General features: G+C 36.6%; 1 protein-coding gene across 1 annotated transcript in view; it reads left to right on the forward strand.

Moving 5' to 3' along the window:
- Positions 1 to 16,749, forward strand: part of Tll1 (tolloid like 1) — a 192,724-nt gene extending 175,975 nt beyond the window's left edge. Inside the window, exons 19-21 of the mRNA XM_051181956.1 lie at positions 9,157 to 9,370; positions 14,737 to 14,987; positions 16,072 to 16,749. Of these exons, the coding sequence (XP_051037913.1) occupies positions 9,157 to 9,370; positions 14,737 to 14,987; positions 16,072 to 16,206 (600 nt within the window). The 3' untranslated portion in view covers positions 16,207 to 16,749. The remainder of the gene's footprint in view (positions 1 to 9,156; positions 9,371 to 14,736; positions 14,988 to 16,071) is intronic.
- The last annotated feature ends 2,354 nt before the right edge of the window (positions 16,750 to 19,103 follow it).

Consider the following 19,103-nt stretch of genomic DNA (forward strand, 5'->3'; position numbering starts at 1 on the left):
GCTATCCTGGGTCTTTTGTTTTTCCATATAAAGTTAATGATTATCCTTTCAAGGTCGGTGAAGAATTGTGGTGGGATTTTAATGGGGATTGCATTGAATCTGTAGATTGCTTTTGGTAAGATTGCCATTTTTACTATGTTTATCCTACCTATCCAAGAGCATGGGAGGTCTTTCCATTTTCTGGTATCTTCTTTAATTTCTTTCTTTAGAGTCACAAAGTTCTTATTATATAGATCTTTTACTTGTTTGGTAAGCGTTACACCAAGATACTTTATGTTGCTTGTGGCTATTGTAAAGGGTGATGTTTCTCTGATTTCTTTCTCTGCCTCTTTGTCGTCTGAAAAAAATAGGGCTACTGATTTTTTTGAGTTTATCTTGTATCCTGCTAGTTTGCTGAAGGTGTTTATCAGCTGTAGGAGTTCCCTGGTAGAGTTTATTGGGTCGCTTATGTAAACTATCATATCATCTGCAAATAGAGACAGTTTGACTTCTTCCTTTCCAATTTGGATGCCCTTGATCTCCTTTTGTTGTCTTATAGCATTAGCTAGAACTTCTAGTACGATATTGAAGAGATATGGAGAGAGAGGACAGCCTTGTCTTGTTCCTGATTTTAGAGGAATTGGCTTAAGTTTCTCTCCATTCAGTTTGATGTTGGCAGTTGGTTTGCTGTATATTGCTCTTATTATGTTTAGGTATGTTCCTGTTATCCCTGACCTCTCTAATACCTTTATCATGAAAGGGTGTTGAATTTTATCGAAGGCTTTTTTCTGCATCTAGGGAGATAATCATATGGTTTTTCTTTTTCAGTTTGTTTATATGGTGGATCACGTTGATAGATTTTCGTATGTTAAACCATCCCTGCAATCCAGGTATGAAGCCTACTTGATCATGGTGGATGATTTCTCTGATGTATTTTTGAATTCGGTTTGCCATTATTTTATTGAGTATTTTTGCATCGATGTTCATCAGGGATATTGGTCTGTAGTTTTCTTTCTTAGTTGTGTCTTTGTGAGGTTTGGGTACCAAAGTTATTGTGGCCTCATAAAAAGAGATTGGCAATAAACCTTCTGTTTCTATCTTGTGGAACAGTTTGAGGAGTAGTGGTATTAGTTCTTCCTTGAATGTCTGGTAGAATTCTGCACTGAATCCATCTGGCCCTGGACTTTTTTTTCGTTGGAAGGCTTTCGATGACTGCTTCTATTTCGTTTCGGGTTATAGGTCTATTTAAGTTGTTTGTCTGTTCTTGATTTAATTTTGGTAAGTGAAAGTTATCCAGAAACTTGTCCATTTCCTTTGAATTTTCAATTTTTGTGGAATACAGATTTTCGAAGTATGACCTGAAAATTGTCTGGATTTCCTCTGTGTCTGTTGTTATGTTCCCCATTTCATTTCTGATTTTGTTAATTTGCATGTTCTGTCTCTGCTTTTTCGTTAATTTGGATAAAGGTTTATCAATCTTGTTGATTTTCTCAAAAAACCAACTCTTTGTTGCATTGATTTTTTTATTGTTTTCCTGGTTTCTATTTTGTTGATTTCAGCCCTCAAGTTGATTATTTCCTGGCGTCTGCTCCTGCGGGGTGAATTCGCTTCTCTCTGTTCTAAGGTTTTCAGTTGCGCTGTTAATTCATTTATGTGACTATCCTCTGTTTTTCTTCATATGGGCACTTAGTGCAATGAACTTCCTCGTAGCACTGCTTTCAAGGTGTCCCATAAGTTCGGGTATGTTGTATCCTCATTCTCGTTGAATATTAGAAAGTCTTTAATTTCTTTCTTTATTTCTTCTTTGACCCAGGAGTGGTGCAATTGCACATTGTTCAGTTTCCATGAGTTTGCAGGTTTTCTGCTATTTGTATTGTTGTTGAATTCCAATTTTAAAGCATGGTGGTCCGATAAGATACAGGGGACTATTTCTATTCTCTTGTATCTGTTGAGGTTTGTTATGTCTCCTAGTATGTGGTCGATTTTAGAGAAGGTTCCATGTGGAGCAGAGAAGAAGGTATATTCTTTTGTCTTTGGATGGAATGTTCTATAGATGTCTGTTAGCCCCAGTTGAGACATAACTTCTGTTAATTCTTTTGTTTCTTTGTTGAGTTTCTGATTTGTGGTCCTGTCTAGTGTTGAGAGTGGTGTATTGAAGTCTCCCACTATAAGTGTGTGAGGTTTTATATGAGCTTTGAGTTTTAGTAGTGTTTCTTTTACGAATGTGGGTGGCTTTGTATTAGGGGCATAGATGTTCAGAATTGAGACTTTGTGTTGATGGATTTCTCCTGAGATGAATATGAAATGACCATCATCATCTCTTTTGACTAGTTTTGGTTTGAAGTCTAGCTTGTTAGATATTAGGATAGCTACGCCTGCTTGCTTCTTATTTCCATTTGATTGGAAAATCTTTTCCCAACCCTTTACCCTGAGGTAATGTCTATCTTTGGAGCTAAGATGTGTTTCTTGTATGCAGCAGAAGGATGGATTCTGTCTTCGTATCCATTCTGTTAATCTGTGTCTTTTTATAGGTGAGTTAAGACCATTAATGTTGAGGGTGAGTAAGGACCATTGATTGTTGATGGTTGTTTGATTTAGGTTTGTTGTTGGCAGTGGTATTGTGAATATATTTGTTCTGCTTCACCCTAGGTTTCTGGTGTAGTTGGATTATCTGTTGCCTACATTTTTGTGGGCGTAGTTACCTTCCTTGGGTTGGAATTTTCCTTCCAATACTTTCTGTAGGGCTGGATTTGTAGATACATATTGGGAAAATCTGGTTTTGTCATTGAATATCTTGTTCTCTCCATCTATATTGACTGAGAGTTTTGCTGGATATAGTAGCCTAGGCTGGCATCCGTGTTCTCTTAATACTTTTAGAACATCTATCCAGGACCTTCTGGCCTTGAGGGTTTCCATGGAGAAGTCAGGTGTAATTTTGATAGGTCTGCCTTTATATGTTACCTGTCCTTTTTCCTTCGCTGCTCTTAATATTTTTTTCTTTATTCTGTATGCTAGGTGTTTTGATTATTATATGTCGAGGGGTCTTTTTTCTTTGGTCCAGCCTATTTGGGGTTCGGTATGCTTCTTGTACTTTCATGGGCATGTCCTTCTTCAGATTTGGAAAGTTTTCCTCGATGATTTTGTTGAATATGTTTTCAGCACCTTTGAGCTGGGCTTCCTCACCTTCCTCTATGCCTATTATTCTTAGGTTTGGCCTTTTCATGGTGTCCCACATTTCCTGGATATTGTGTGTTAAGGATTTGTTGGATTTATGGTTTTCTTTGGTCGATGAATCTATTTCTTCTAGTTTATCTTCTGCGCCTGAGATTCTCTCTTCCATCTCTTGAATTCTATTGGTTATGCTTGTGTCCGTGGTTTCCGATTTTTTGCCCAGCTTTTCAATTTCCAGCTTTCCTTCCATTTGTGTTGCCTTTATTTTCTCAATTTCGGTTTTCAAATCTTGAACCGTTTCCTTCACCTGGTTAATTGTTTTTTCTTGGCTTTCTGTACTTTCCTTAAGGAATTTGTTCATTTCTTCCACTTTTTTGTTTGTTTTTTCCTCTATTTCTTTAAGGGATTTTCTCATATCTTCTTTGAGGGCCTCTATCATTTTTATGATGGTGATTTTTAAGTCATACCCTTCTGCTTCCTCTGCTTTGTTGTTGTGTTCCATTCTAGTTGGTGTAGATTCCCTAGATTCTGGTGGTGTCATGTTTGTCTTTCTGTTGTTAGGTGTTCTCTTGTATTGCCTTCTTCCCATAGTTTCTTCCTGTAGGTGTTGGTGGTGTCTCTTCCCTCTCTCTATGGTCCTTCCCAGATGGGCTTATGTGGATCAAAGATTCAATGTCTGTATCTCTGTGTGGTCCAAGCTCTCTAGGAGGCTTCTCTCTGGCCAATAGCCGGGAGAAGAGGACGAGGGCTGGGCTGGAACTTGAGAAGGTTTTGCAGGGTAGTGGGATCTCACTGGAAACTGGCGCTCTCCAGCTGAGACCTCGTTCTTTGGCAGGGCCCGGATTTGGGGGTCAAGGATCTTGCCTGCAGGAACTCCAAGTGGACCCGCAGAGATAGGCGGATCTCTGGGAGGGGCCTGGGACTCCAGCAGAGGACTGGAGGCGGGGTCAGGTACCAAGCCGGTGGAAATTACAGGTGGTCCCACGTGGATAGTCAGGTCTCCTTTGTTCGGAGTTGCTCCGAGAGGTCTCCGAAGTAGGGTGGACTGTTGGCTCCACCCTCTGTCCCAGTGCTCAACCAGAGCGGCAGGACCGTAGGTGGGGTAGGGCACAGGGTGGGGGGGTAGGCTGGAGGTTGGGATGGGTGGGGGTGTATCAGAGCTCCAAGGGTGCTCTCAAAGGGGACCGGAGACAGGAGCAGCAGGATCAGGGGCCAATCCAGGGAGTTCAGGCGGGGGGAGGGGGGTAAAGAGGTTGAAGGGGACAGGCAGCCCCGATTGGGCCCAGACTCACCTCTGGCCAATAGCCGGCAGAAGAGGACGAGGGCTGGGCTGGAACTTGAGAAGGTTTTGCAGGGTAGTGGGATCTCACTGGAAACTGGCGCTCTCCAGCTGAGACCTCGTTCTTTGGCAGGGCCCGGATTTGGGGGTCAAGGATCTTGCCTCTGTCAATTCTTTTTTATTCTGTGATTACCTTCAAAATTATCTCATTTAAATAACAAATTGGAAAATACTATGCCTAGGTTTGCTTGTGCATGTGTAGTAGTCTTATTGTGTGATATTTATTCTTCTAAAAATTTCTCTGAATTTTCTTCATCTGAATTGTGACATCTGCCATTTGATCCAAACACTTATTCACTTAAATGTTCTGTAATACCATGAATCTTTATGTGGGGTTGAAAAGACACACTTTATATTACCCCACAACACTTGGATGCTCTAAATTTTTGTCACTTGATTGGACTTGCGCTTCAGGTTGAATGGTATTTTTCTTTTCTTGTAAGTATATATTTTACACAATGTATTCTGATTATGGTTTTCCCTTCCCCAATTTCTCCCAAGTTCTTCTTTACTTTCCTTCCAATCCAAATCCACTCCTTTCTCTTTCTCAGTGGAAGACAAATAGGCATCTAAAAATAATAATAAAATATAATAAGATAAACACAAAACAAACAAATTAGAGTAAGACAAAACAATAGAGTAAAAGGAATTAAAGAACAAAATCACATGAAACACATATAGGAGCAGAGATAAACATGTTCCCACACATGGAAATCCCATAAAACCACAGAATCAGAAGCCATAGCATTTATGCAAAAGGCCTGTGAAGTTTACAAAAATGCCTTGACAAAGTATTATGAGACAAGGAATGTCCAAAATAGCCACTGAATTCATTTTGGTGTTGACAGTCTAGTACTGGACTGGGCACAGAGCCTCCCCTTAAGAGTGGTTTGTATACCCAGTAAGACTCCACAGGAGAAAGTAAAATTTTCTTCTATGAACAGTTGTTAATTGGAGATAGCTTCTGGGTTAGGGATGGGGGTGCATATATCCACACTCTCTCCAGTGTTGGGACCCATGTGTCATAGACCTGTACAGAACTTGTGCATGCTGCTGTAGTCTCTATATATTCATAGATGAATTGACCCCATTTAGAAGGCCTTTATTTCCTTGGTTTCCTCCATGCCATCTAGCCTTTACAATCTTTGTGTCTCCTCTTCTTCAGTATTCTCTGAGCCCTGAGGTGGAGGGATTTGGTAGAGTCATCTCATTGGGTACTGAGGATTCTTCAAGTTCTCTCACTCTGCACATTCTCTAGCTGTGGAACTCTGCATTTGTTCAAAAGGAAACATCTCTGATGGTGTCTGAGCAAGACACTGACCTAGGAGAATAGTGTGAATGATTTCTATTTAACTAGCTTCACTTTCAATGATGATTTCTTCATTTCTCTTGGATCTATTTAAAAGATTGTTAAACACTATGTGTTTACCTTCTTACTTTTTTCTTTTTTCTTTTGTGATATTCATGTTTAATTCATGACTATGGTTTCCATCTCTGTTAGTCTGTTGTGTTGCCGTGACAAAATATAGGTCACATAATTTAGCTATCACAAATTAATGTGATTTCTTCACAATTATGAAGAATTATAGTTCAAGGTCAAATTGGCAGCCTACTAGGTGGGTGTCTGGTTGACCGCTCCTCCTTTCTTTCAAATGCCTACCTTTTGGATGTGTCCTCACACAGTTTTGTTGTTGGTGCTATTGTTGTGTGTATGTAATATATCTGGTATTCTTCTGTGTGTATGTGCTTGTTCTTGTTTGGAGGTGGATTAGGGAATATCAGAGCACCACCTATAGGTAGGTATAAGTCCTTGCCTTCCTGCCTTCTTTAAGACAGGCTCTCATAGCTGCTGTGTGTGCTGAGCTAGCTGGCAAGCAAGGTTTAAGAGACTGTGCTGCTTCTGCCTTCCATATCCCCATGAGGATAATATGTACATCACTACATCTGGTTTTTACTTGTGTTCTGGTTATCAGCACTCATGTCATCAGGCCTGAGCAGTTAAGTAAGTGCTTCTAACTGGAATATCAGTTTAGCTCCCATCACTTCTCTGTACTTTCTTCCAAGGGTGCCTGCTCAGTATCAGTAGAACTCTATACTGTTAACTACATTTTACATACAGTATCCATCTAAAGGCCTCCTCCTCATAAAGAGTTACAAATTTAGTTAATCCTAGAAATGTGAATTGCTATCAATTGACAAACCTGGCTTAATTTCAGAGAAAATGTCACTTATGGATTTTTTCCCTATATTTTGTTTCTAGATTAAGCCATTTAATCAATGTTGGTTTTGAGCCAGTGTGTGTGTGTGTGTGTGTGTGTGTGTGTGTGTGTGTGTGTGTGTGTCTGGAATGACATACGGGCTTAGTTTTTGTTTCGATACACATACCCAGTTTTTTTGCTTGTTTTATTTTTAGATTTTTCGTGACAGGATTTCTTTTATTGCTTTGGACGCTGTCTTGGAACTAGCTCTGTAGATCAGGCTGACCTCAGACTCAAAGAGACCCATGTGGCTGTGCCTCCCCAGTGCTGGGACTAAAGGCATGCTCCACAAATCCCAGCCATATCCAGTTTTTTTTAATATCATTTATTTAATATCATTTATCAAAGGAGGTAATTTATTATGTGTCATTGACATTATCATAAAAAATAAGGTAATCTTGATGGTGGTTGGAACACACCTTTAATACAAGCACTCAGGAGGCAGAGACAAGCAGACCTGTGAGTTCTTGACCAGAAATCAAGAAATCAGAAATCAAGAAAATGTCCTACAGTCAAGTCACATACAGGTGACTTAATGAGAGTCCCTCTTCCAAAATCACTTTAGCTTATGTTAAGTTGACATAAAAGTAACCAATGCAATGTGGGGTTGTTTTCAGATACCGATTTCCTTGAATAATGTTTTATTCTCTTACAGTAACATTGTTCTTGCAATTCAGAAGCTTAGTTTCCCACTTAATAATCTGGATATAGTTGATCCCATTTCTCTCTTAGTGGTTTCTTACCAGTTCCAGGTCAATACTAAGATTGTATCTATGTGCCTAGTTGTAACATGCTGATTGAATAATGTCTCATGAGAGGCATCAAGTCAGAAAATATGATTGACTGCATGAAAAATTTTCAGGGTGAAATTGTAAACATGAGGAGTGGTTACAAGAATGAATTGACAGATGTAATCAAGCTTCTAGACACCAAATGAGATTATTCTGCATTCCATACACTATGTCTACTTTATTGTACTCAAGCCCTGGAAATAGAGATTGCTAAATTCAATTCATAGCATATCCTCACTTGGTGAATGATTGCTTTAATTGCTGCACTCCAGGATAAATGATTTCTGCTACTGACTCCTACATGGTACTGATTTCCAGTGAGGTTCTTTGTGGTACAGTTGATCCTATTTCTTGTAGTTTCTCCTGCTTATGGTCACATGAAGTGAACATTGCTCTTGGCGCATAGTGATTATAGCAAATAATGTCTCATCCATATTTTTATTAATCTTTCAACAGGGTTCAATGGGATGACATATAGAAAGTATAGAAACATTACCCCCTCTCTTCTCTTATTGATCATTTTAGTAACTCCATTCCTTTCTTGTACTTCCTACTTAGTACAATTGCCTGTTTCATGTTTTCCCTTCCAAAGGCAGAAAATGGGATGTAGTTTAGTATATTCACACCATCTCAGAAAGAAAAAATACATCCTTTCTTATATGTAGAATCTAGCCAATAACATATTTATGTATACACACACATACATACATATATAATGTTTATGTATATATAATGTTTATGTGGGTAAAATATAAAATGAAGAAAGGGGAAAACTATAAAGGAATGCAGAAGGACAAAATGCAGGCAATGGTCATGAGTTATGGAAGAGGACGTATAAAGCTAGTGGCTTTTTAAGTTCTAATTCTGTCATAGAGTTTTTGTTTGTGGTTGTGGGTAAATGTATCAAACAGCTTCAATACTGAAAAAATAAGATGTAATGTGAAGCTCCACAGCTTCCATTCTGAATGCCTAGTCCGGTTATTTTTGGAGTGTGATATTTTCATTTATTTGCAACTTTATTTTGTAAGTTCATAAAATTAAAAATAGTTACATTAGTTGAATATGTTGCTAGCCTGTTTAGTAATTTCATATCATGTAAGTCATCTTTCCATACCTTAACAAAATAGTGAGTAATGAACTTATAAAGAGAAGGGGTTATTTTAGTCCATAGTTCCTGAGGTGTGACTGAGTTCCTGAGTCCATGGCTGATGGACTGTATTATTTGGCTTGTGACAGAGAAGTTCATGATAGGAATTCAATATTCAGGGTACAAGGTGGTCAGAAAGAACTGTGAGAGGAGAGACTGAAAGAATTGACATGTCTCTAGTGACCTAAAGGCATCCATGGAATAATTTCTTCCAGTATCTCCTGTGTCTCTGGGATAAACCTGTGACTTAAGCCTTTGAAGGATACCTGAACTCTGTACAACATAACAGGGACATCTTATATTTATATTTATGCTTTTATAGTAGGTCATCACCATGTGATCTCCATTTTCAACTCTGTGTTCTCTGGATTAATCCCTGTGTTTTTCATGGACATACTTTATTGATAGGTGATTTTCTCCTTTAGAATGAATGATTTGTTGCTAGTAAAACGTTTTGTTCTTCATAAATAGGCCTTCAATGAATTTGAGGTTGAGCAACATCAAGAATGTGCCTATGATCACCTGGAAGTTTTTGATGGAGCCACAGAAAAGTCACCAATCCTTGGCCGACTCTGTGGCAGCAAGATACCAGATCCCCTTCTGGCTACCGGGAATCTAATGTTTATTCGGTTTATTTCTGATGCCTCTGTTCAAAGAAGAGGCTTCCAAGCCACCCACTCCACAGGTCAGCAGTTTACCTTCAAGCTTCTCTTCTAAGAAAACATCATTATAAAATGAATTTTTGAATTTATATATAAGCTAATGGTTTTCAGTATATATACACACATGCAAACACACACACACACACACACCACTATACTTTGCTGTTTTATTGCTCTTTTGTGTTGGGTATGTAGCTGCAGATGATGAATAAAATTACATGAAGTTGTAAGTATAGCTGGTGCCCTGGCTGGCTTCATTTCTGTTTCTGTGATGAAATGCTTTGATAAAAAAAGAAGAAGAAAGAAAGAAAGAAAAAGCAAGCCACTTTGGGGAAAAAGTACTTGGGTTCGAAATTCCAGGCATCATTACTGAGAAGTCAAGGCAGGAGGTCAAAGCAGCTGGTTACATTTCCACTCAAGAACAAAGAGAAAAATACATCCCTACTTACTCACACAGCCTTCTCTTTGCAGTTAGTCAGCCCAGGATCCCCTATCTAGAAAATGGTGCAACCACAGTGAGCTGGGCTTTCCCATATCCATTAATCAAATCCCCCACAGACAGACTAAGGGCTCAACTTGATCTATACAATCCCTTGCTGAGACTCCCTCCCAGGTGATTCAACTTTGTGTCAGGTTGCTAATTAAAAGTAAACATCACAGCTGCCAAGATCCCATTGAAATGTGTTGTATGGAAGATTTGTAAACTGCTCAGTGTCTACCTCACTATCTTTGTAGTAGCTGAAGGTTCGTGGAAGAAATAGAAAGCAACAAGCAATAATAAAATTATGTGAAACTTCAATTTGATATGTTGTCAGTGTAAAATGAGAAAGCAGAAACATCTCTAAATATTTGTATAATTAATTTTGTAACTGATTTTAGCAGTGGCACTGATGTGTCACCTTTAACAGGTAGGCTAAATGCTGATATTAAAAACCTTTATTTCATCTACTAAGCCATTTTTTATTAATTTAGGTAGCTTTTGCCTTAGTAGATGGTTTGTTAGGGACTGTAGGATTTATTCTATGTTCAATCGATTGTCACTTCCCCATAACTATAACTTGTATTGGGTATGTAATGTGATTCTTTTCCCTAATTCCCTGAATTTTAGCTATTTAGGGAGAAGTTTACTTTAGAAAAGTATAAATATGTAAAGTTAAAATAATAAGATAAAATTATTTATACCATGGGGCCAATTTAAATATATCCTCCATAAAATAATCTAAGGAATATTACCTTTTTTCCGTTTAGAGTTCAGGGGAAAAGAAAGTTAATCAGCTATTTGTAAACTCACTAAGCTTATACTGACACCTTGTGGCCATACTGAGGACAGAAGTATTGAGACTGTATAGTGTAATGTAAGAGTACATTCCTGAAAAAATTGTAATGCAATATTGTCATGCTTTCTTGATAATTGCTTTTTTAAATTTACTTTTCTTTTTAGCAATTTATGTGTATTAACTACTCCACTGGACAATAATTTTCACTGTGTGTTTTTATTTTACTGCAAAGTAATTTAAACTTTAGTCTGAGAAAAAGTGGGAATTTTTTAAATAGTGGTATGCACTACTATTAGACTGTTAACAATAATACTATTTAATTTTTCCTCATAGTTATAAATATTATTGTTTAGGAAAATAGTCAAACTATTTTCTACACATTTACTATTTTAGCTATATTCTTTTGAACTTGCCAAATATCCAAGGTGTGGGAAAATAGGTATCTCATTACCTCTTTAGAATTTTCCTGATAATAAAGTTTGTGGCTTTTAAACACATGCTCTCTCTCTCTCTCTCTCTCTCTCTCTCTCTCTCTCTCTCTCTCTCTCTCTCTCTCTCTCTTTCTCATATTTACACCCCTAGTGTAGTTTGTGACTTTTACCCTTGTACTTTATTTACTTACAGTTTATCATGCATGCAATTTTCATCTGATCTCTCAAACTATCTGAGATCAACAATATTCTCTCCATTGTGCAGAAGAAACTGGTTTTGTGGAAGATTAATTAACTTACAAAGGTTTACAACACACTGTCTAGTCATGGATTCACTCCCATATTAATCATCTCCAAAGCAAATATATTCTTTTACAGAACATTTTTATTATTTTAAAACTTTACAGTTAAGAAAGAGATGAATTAAAACTGTCATTACCAGTTGAAGCAACAGGTACAAACTGAATATGGTATCTAAATTACCCAAGCAGAATGGTTGGCCTGTTTTATTTTTCACTTTTCAGTTCACATCTGATGGTACTGATGGTACAGTGACTAAAATCATTCAAAATGTTAAGAGAAATTGGGCTTTGGAAATTATTCACTTGGCCCTATAACTTTAAACATGAGAAATCTGTAGTTAAAAGTTAAATGCCAACTAACATAGCACAGATGTTAGTGACAATTGTTATTAGAACCCTTGCCTCCCTTCTTCTGCTCATTTACTCTGATAAATACATCTGCTATCGTGTGCACGTTGGCTTTTCCTGTTACTTATAAACTTAGACTTTCAAGTATGAGTGATCGTGGTGCTCTCTGACTGGATTTCTTCTGCGCTGTTGTAAAATAGCACCTTCCAAAAACTAACTTTGTGTTCGACCAGCTAGCTGTGTGCAGCTCCTTGAGCAGCATCAATTTCATTAAGTTCAGTTGTTCTGTAACTACCCATCAACGTTTTGGTTTGCCATTTGCTCCAAACAATGTGATGGGTTAGTATTCTTTAGGGGAAAACAACCTGGGGATTTATGGAAAAAGGGCAATGGAAATCCCCTCTGTTAACAGTTCACATTGTAGGTTAAACTGAAGCCCAAGCTAGGATCAGGTCTGCTAGTGAATCACATATTGCAAAAGCATACACTTGTAAACTCATCCAACCATCTTAATTTGACTAAGTAAATTATTTTTTATACACTATGTTACCATTGTTTCCAAAATAGTTTATAAAAAAAAGCCACGAGCAATGTTGTCCCGCGCAACATTGTTTTTACTTTTTTTCTTACAGATTGTAGCTATCCATTTAGATGTGGACTTTATTGAGAAGTTAACTTTATTTTCCTCTGACACATGGTTAAAATTTGATTTTTTTTAATCAGATAATTTAAAGAAACAAAATTGCAGAAATTTTTTTTTTGTTTTTGTTTTTTCCTACCAGATGGTGTGTCTCCAAAAAAGAGAAAGAATGGATTTAAATCATATTTTTGCCCTTTTGTTTGATTTTTCTCTGGTATCAAGTATTTTACAGTTTGTTGGTCACATTTGAAATTTCAATAATATGTCACCATATCCTTTCCAGAGAAAGTTATTTACGTGGAGGTCAACTGAATTAGAGTGTACCACTAAAAGCATTTATAGGTCAAATTACAGGATGGCTTCTGGAATTTAATGCTTACCAGGAAAAAAACAACTATGTCTTTGCAAATTTAAATGAAATCTACTCCATAATATCTCTTCCTAACTTTTACTCAATTGCATTTTCAATTTCTCAAATAAGGTGTTGGGACCCTACAAGCACTGTTAAATATGCTGGCATGTTGAAGACTAGTTTTATATATTTTCAAGTGATACTTTTTTTAAATTATTGATAAATTACTTATTGGTAATATTTTGTCTATAAAATTGTCCCTTCTACACAGTTGTGAACTACTATGTTGGCTTCCATTTGAATAACCAGGAGAACTAAAAAAGCAATGAATTGCCCTCATGATCCATATTATTTTATGATGTGGTATTTCTCTCAGGGCATATAAATTTCATACCACTGGTATACATAATATCCTACATTTATTTTAAAACTGTTACATGGTGAAAAAATTTCCTCTATGGTTTCAATGATAAGAACATTATTTTTATATATATTAGTATAAACAGATTTCTAAGTATTTAGGAATGACTAAACCTGGTGAGCAAGAATGAATCCTTTTCGTAGTATTCTAGACTGTTCTTAAACCTAGTCATGTGACTTTCAATACAAATAGGCATTGACAACCTTTAAGTGTCTTTTCACATTTTGTTCTAATATTTCTCTCTTACCTTAACTGTCCTTCCAAACTGAGGGTGACAGAAGTTCCCTCCATGTATCCTGACACCAGTGACCCAATTCTTCCTGACCTTGGAGACATTGTGAGATTCAGGGTCAATGAGAGACCGTATGTAAAGAAAATAAGGTAGAGGATGCTTGTGTCTGACTTCCACACTTTGTGCATACATACACATACAAATAAACTGAGTAAAAAATGAAAGGGCTAAGAAAAATTAAAGGTCCAAACCACACTGTAATTTAACCAACACAATCCTGATCGTAAGCATTCCTGCTGCCCAGTCCATCTTCACTGTGGGTTATCTTATGACCAATGGTGACAGTGTTATGAATGTGTCTTCATTCCCAGTGTCTTAGAAAACTATGTTTTCTGCATATCTTCCCAATCTCAGCTTTGAGATTCTTAGTTCTGAGGGTTGTCACAGGTGCTGTAAAACTTCTCAGGTGTTGGCAAACACATTCCTTTTCCCCAACCTTCTCACCTCTCATTGTCTACCAATATGGTTACAGAACATTTGTTGGCAGGCCATTTCAGCCTCCTGATGCTTCTGTTTAACATTGGTCATTATTATCTTGGGGCTCTGACAACAATGAACCACTAAAAAGTTTTGAGAAAACCCCTTTTGTTAAATTAGACAAGCTAAGAGATTTTGTTTTCATAGCTCAATTTCCTTGATGTATTTTTCCATGGGTGAAGATGGTAGTACACAGAAGACCTGATTTGTATTTCTCTCAAACATGAAGCTAAAATTTATTATAGTAAATAAACCGTTGTAACTGGATAGCTTCTGTGATTAATTGTGCTTTCTTTTGTTGATCAAATGAGATAATATTCCTACCTAAATGTTATTGTATATTTACAATAATATTATATAGTGATCACTGCTTTATAAAATCTACACACATTAGTTTTATGTTTTGCTATTTTTGAAGTTATTTTCATTCCTTTGGTTACTAAGTTCTAAGCTTTCTCCATGAAAAAAATGATTTGAAAATATTAGTATTAGGTGTATCTTCCATAATTCCATTGAGCAAACTCCAGGTGACTTCTGTATATTGTATTTTGAAAACTCACAAAATTATTGCCGTTATCACATGTATTTTGCCTTTGGAAAAATCAGGATTAGAGATATGATATGGTTTACATATAGCCTCCTAGCTAGTTAGATGTTTAAGCTGTGTTTGTAAGCCAGACTGACTCTTGCCTAGACACATGACACTTCATGACCTCTCCAGTCATGATCACATCCTGGATACTGGATGTGGAAACAGGGAGTCAGAGGTTGGTTAGACCCCAGTGAAATGGAGGCTGGCCTGTGGAATTTCACCAAGCTTATTCATGTCCTTTTTCTTTTCTTGGGCAGAGTGTGGTGGTCGATTGAAGGCAGAGTCTAAACCCCGAGACCTGTATTCCCATGCTCAGTTTGGGGACAATAACTACCCAGGACAAGTTGACTGTGAATGGTTGTTAGTGTCAGAACGAGGCTCCAGACTTGAGTTGTCTTTCCAGATGTTTGAAGTAGAAGAGGAAGCAGACTGTGGCTATGACTACGTTGAAATCTTTGATGGACTCAATACAAAAGCTGTAGGTCTTGGGAGATTCTGTGGATCTGGGGTAAGTGCATTACCAACAGGATTCCATAGTCAATTAATTAGTGGTCTGTGGTTATAATATTTATGAATTAGAAATATTATTAAGAAAATATTCATGCTATATTATTATCAATGGCTTGACAAAAATAATCATGTCTCTTCTATCTTCCTATTTCTCTACTTCTAGTAAGGTACATTGTAATTCACAGCTGTTCTAGTTTCTTGTCACTTTTCATATCCTAACTTTTCTTCATGCAGTAAATATTACAAATGTTTACTAATCTGAGAAGAATATATCAAAATATACAGCCTTGCCAAAGTTGTTCCTTCCTTAATTAAAGTATAAGAGAAAAGAAAATTCATAGTTCCAGTTTGCATTCTTCCGTTAAGCAATCCCTCTAGTAAGAGCACCAGGGCCAGCTACTCACATGGGCCCAGCCATTGTGAATGCTACTACACTGCTCTGAATGCAAAGGTGGAGTTTAGAGACAGGTAATAGTAAGGCCACATGAGAAACTAGAATGAGAAATGCTTCTTGTTTTCTTTATTTTCCCCAGGACTCGCTGTCCTGAGATAGAAGCTATTCTGAGTATATATTTTGTATGAGATGACAATAGCCTTTACTTTCTGAGTGTTAACACTTACCTACAAATTAAATGATAATATCAAATGTCTATGCAAGTAACACTTGAAACAAAAGAGCTTCTTAGAATGTTTTAAATTATTAAAAGAGGGAGAAATGAAAGATATAGATTCTAAAGTAGCTCAGTTAAGAATAACCACTGAAGAAATGAGTATCTCTTTACTGTTTTGTAATAGCATTTGTTTACATATAAATCAAAAGAACATGTATTAGAGATTTGAAAGAAAAACAAGAGACCAAGTCTTAACATTTCTGGAACTTAGAATTAGACTAATGTATCTTTTATGAGATCTGCAGTATTGCATTTCTTCCTTAAATCTCATCTTTGTGATAAGAAATCCAACATTACTCCTTTCCTAGGTTGTTGAGTGGATTGAATTATTAGGGCAGCACATGATATTGATGGAATAGTGGCTTAATCTACTGCTTGTTTAGTTTCTGTTTCCTTTGCTTTTTCTCACAGCCACCAGAAGAAATCTATTCAATTGGAGATGTAGTTCTAATTCATTTTCACACTGATGACACTATCAACAAGAAAGGATTTTATATGAGATATAAAAGTGTAAGGTACCCAGAAACCATGCATGCCGAGAACTAATGCAGATCTTCCCTCAGAACAGAAAGGAATGAATACTTGGAAAGAAGACATTTTTAAAATTGACAATATTAGCACAAAAGTTTTAGATATCTGAGTTTGGACAAAAGAGGACTGCGAGTCTAGAGTCATCTCTGGAATGAAAGTGAACTTTTTCAGAAAACCTGACTGGGATTGCAAGGATGCTTGAAAGTCACGCTCAATTATTAATAAAGGCGCAGAAGGCTATCACATGCTTCAAGGAAGAAAACAGCTTGAAATATATTCCTCACACTTTGGACAGCTTACTTCAGGGGCTCTGATTCTCTGGAGTGATTTCTTGACTATTTTTTTTTTTCAAAATCTGGGAACAGACAATGATCAGACAGATCATAACTTGGAAACCTACTTCTTGGGCCTTAGCATGTTTGCTTAGACTTTGTAGATCAGACCCAGTGTAACCAAATTCATCTAAGGTGGTGTGGAATAGTGGCCTTTGGCAAGTGGTTTGTCTTAAATGTAGGTGTGTGTGTGTGTGTGTGTGTGTGTGTGTATGTGTGTAACTGTGTGCATGTTTGTGTTTATGTTTGGAAACTGGAATATTTCACCTTTATTTTTGTCAAATACTGGCCAGCTTAACCTCTTCACATAAACAATTCTGTGACTACTTCATTGAATCTATATCTTGAGAAGTCTGAAAAATCTTTAGTGTCTGTAATACAGTTCATCCCTTGATATCATATTTAATTACTGGGTAATGCCAAGTTCACTAGTAAATTCATTTCTCTTTGGGGAAGTGCTGAAGAGTCACACCAAATCCAAGAAACCCATCAAGTCTTACGAACCTTTATGAAAAAAATCTCCCACAAGATGTGTGAGGTCGTCTTCCACATGACTTCTTGATGGTTCTTACTCCAGTTACTACTACTGCTGCTATGATATTTCTTTTATTATTAATGTGTTGATGTATTATTGTTATGGTTTTTGTTATTGATGTTGTTATACTGTATTTAAAGATAATGACTTAAATGGAAGTACAGTTTGGGAGACATGAATTCTTCTTTTTTGTTCTCTTGAGGAGATTCAGTTTTTTAAAAAATACAATATTGGATGGCAAATGGTTTGTTTCTGAAATATTTCCTATGGTGCTATTCCATAAACATCAAAACAGCAACAACAACAAGTTTTTGACCTTTGAGCCAAATGCCTCCCTGTATATGGCTGGCAAAGAAGATAAAAGACTTGTTGAGTATATCAAGAGTGTACCGCAGCAAGGGCAAAGCTTGTCCTATGGAACAACTACTTCTGATGCCTTAGAGTTATTGCATATAATCAAACAAGTCTGCTTAAAGACATGCCTCTTAAAATGTTGGCCATCATAACATAACATATGTTAATCAGCAACTTCAAGAAGAAAATCCATTTCCATAACAGACATTGGATATATACAGATATGTATACATATACATGTGTACATCTCAACCTGCTTTTGTTGTAGAAAATGTAATTTTAGGATGAATTTTTGCTTTATAGCGCTGTGTGTTTTTGATATTAATGTATGTATATGCAACACTTGAGTGAGTGTGTCTGCTAGAAGGTGAGGCACTATGGGTGGTTAAGTTTAATTTTATGTGCCAAGTTGTGCTAGAACCATGTTTGACATAGTACCCTACTGAAGTTCCATGGTCTTATAAGACAGATCTAATTATCATCAATCCCATCAAAAAAGGCACTTTCCCATAGACAATCTATTTCAAATTTTTCATGTTAATGTGAGTTGCTGTGCAAGGAGCTTTTTTCTCTCAAATGTCCACCAACACTAATTGTCTGTGAAATAAAAGGGAGTTATATTTCTTTATTTTTGCAAAATTAAACTCTACATCTAAATTTAACAATTTATTCCTTTTCTCAATTTTGCCTTGAATGATCTTTCTCTACTTAAGACTTGCAAAGTGCAAATACAGTTTTTGAACCAATGTTTGGATTTCATTGAATGTTACATTCAAAATACATATGTGTTACCTGCAATGTGGATGAGCCACTCAGTGGAAATGACTTGGTCTAGTCACTTCTTTCATATTTTATTACTCATCCTCAACTAGCCAAGATATGCCCACAGTGGTGAAGAGCAAAAAAGAAGGCAATCACCCTAAAAGTGTTTGCTCTGCTCAGGATCTTGTGTAGGTGTGAACTAGCTCCTCAACTCCATGCATGCTACTCTCCAGTGACTGCTGAAATAGACCATGAAGTGCCCAAAATGAGAACTATTGAAATGTGACTTCCCAGGGTAACAGATGAAGTTAGACGTAGAAACTCATTCTGTGTGCTATCAGAAATATGTGCTTATTCTTTAACATTCGGTAGATTCAAACTTGAAACACATGAATGGTAGAAATTTTAATTATGAAGTGTTTCCACAAAAGGCAAATTTTGGGTATGAATTAGATAGTTATTAGTTGGTGACACCGTGTCCCTTTAAGCAGCAGCATGAAGATTAGAATGTCAGTTGCACATAGATGTCCTTATACACCACAAGCACTACTAAAAGTTAAAAAAAAAACTGTAGTTTGCTGTTAGTGAGCTTTTTATTAAAATGAGAATATTAAATTTATTATAAGTGTCAAGGTGGGAAAGCAGAGCTATTTTAAGAAATAGACCAGAAACTCCAGTTGATACCCACTAAGCCACAATGAACTAAGCTGAGACAACTAGGAAATTGTAGAAAGTGTGTTGTCATAATTTAGACCATTGGCATATATGTTAATTTTTATTGTATCTTGTTTAAGAAATTGGACAGTACCACATTTTTAAAGTAATTTAACATTTGCCTTACATGTGTTGTTAAATGAAAATAGGGACACCACGGTTATTGTTTTGTTCGTAAGTATTATTGTCCTAGATATTTTATTAAATTAATTTTG

The sequence above is a fragment of the Phodopus roborovskii genome, unplaced genomic scaffold (genome assembly GCF_943737965.1).
Source record: "Phodopus roborovskii unplaced genomic scaffold, PHOROB, whole genome shotgun sequence".
Lineage (NCBI taxonomy): Eukaryota > Metazoa > Chordata > Mammalia > Rodentia > Cricetidae > Phodopus > Phodopus roborovskii.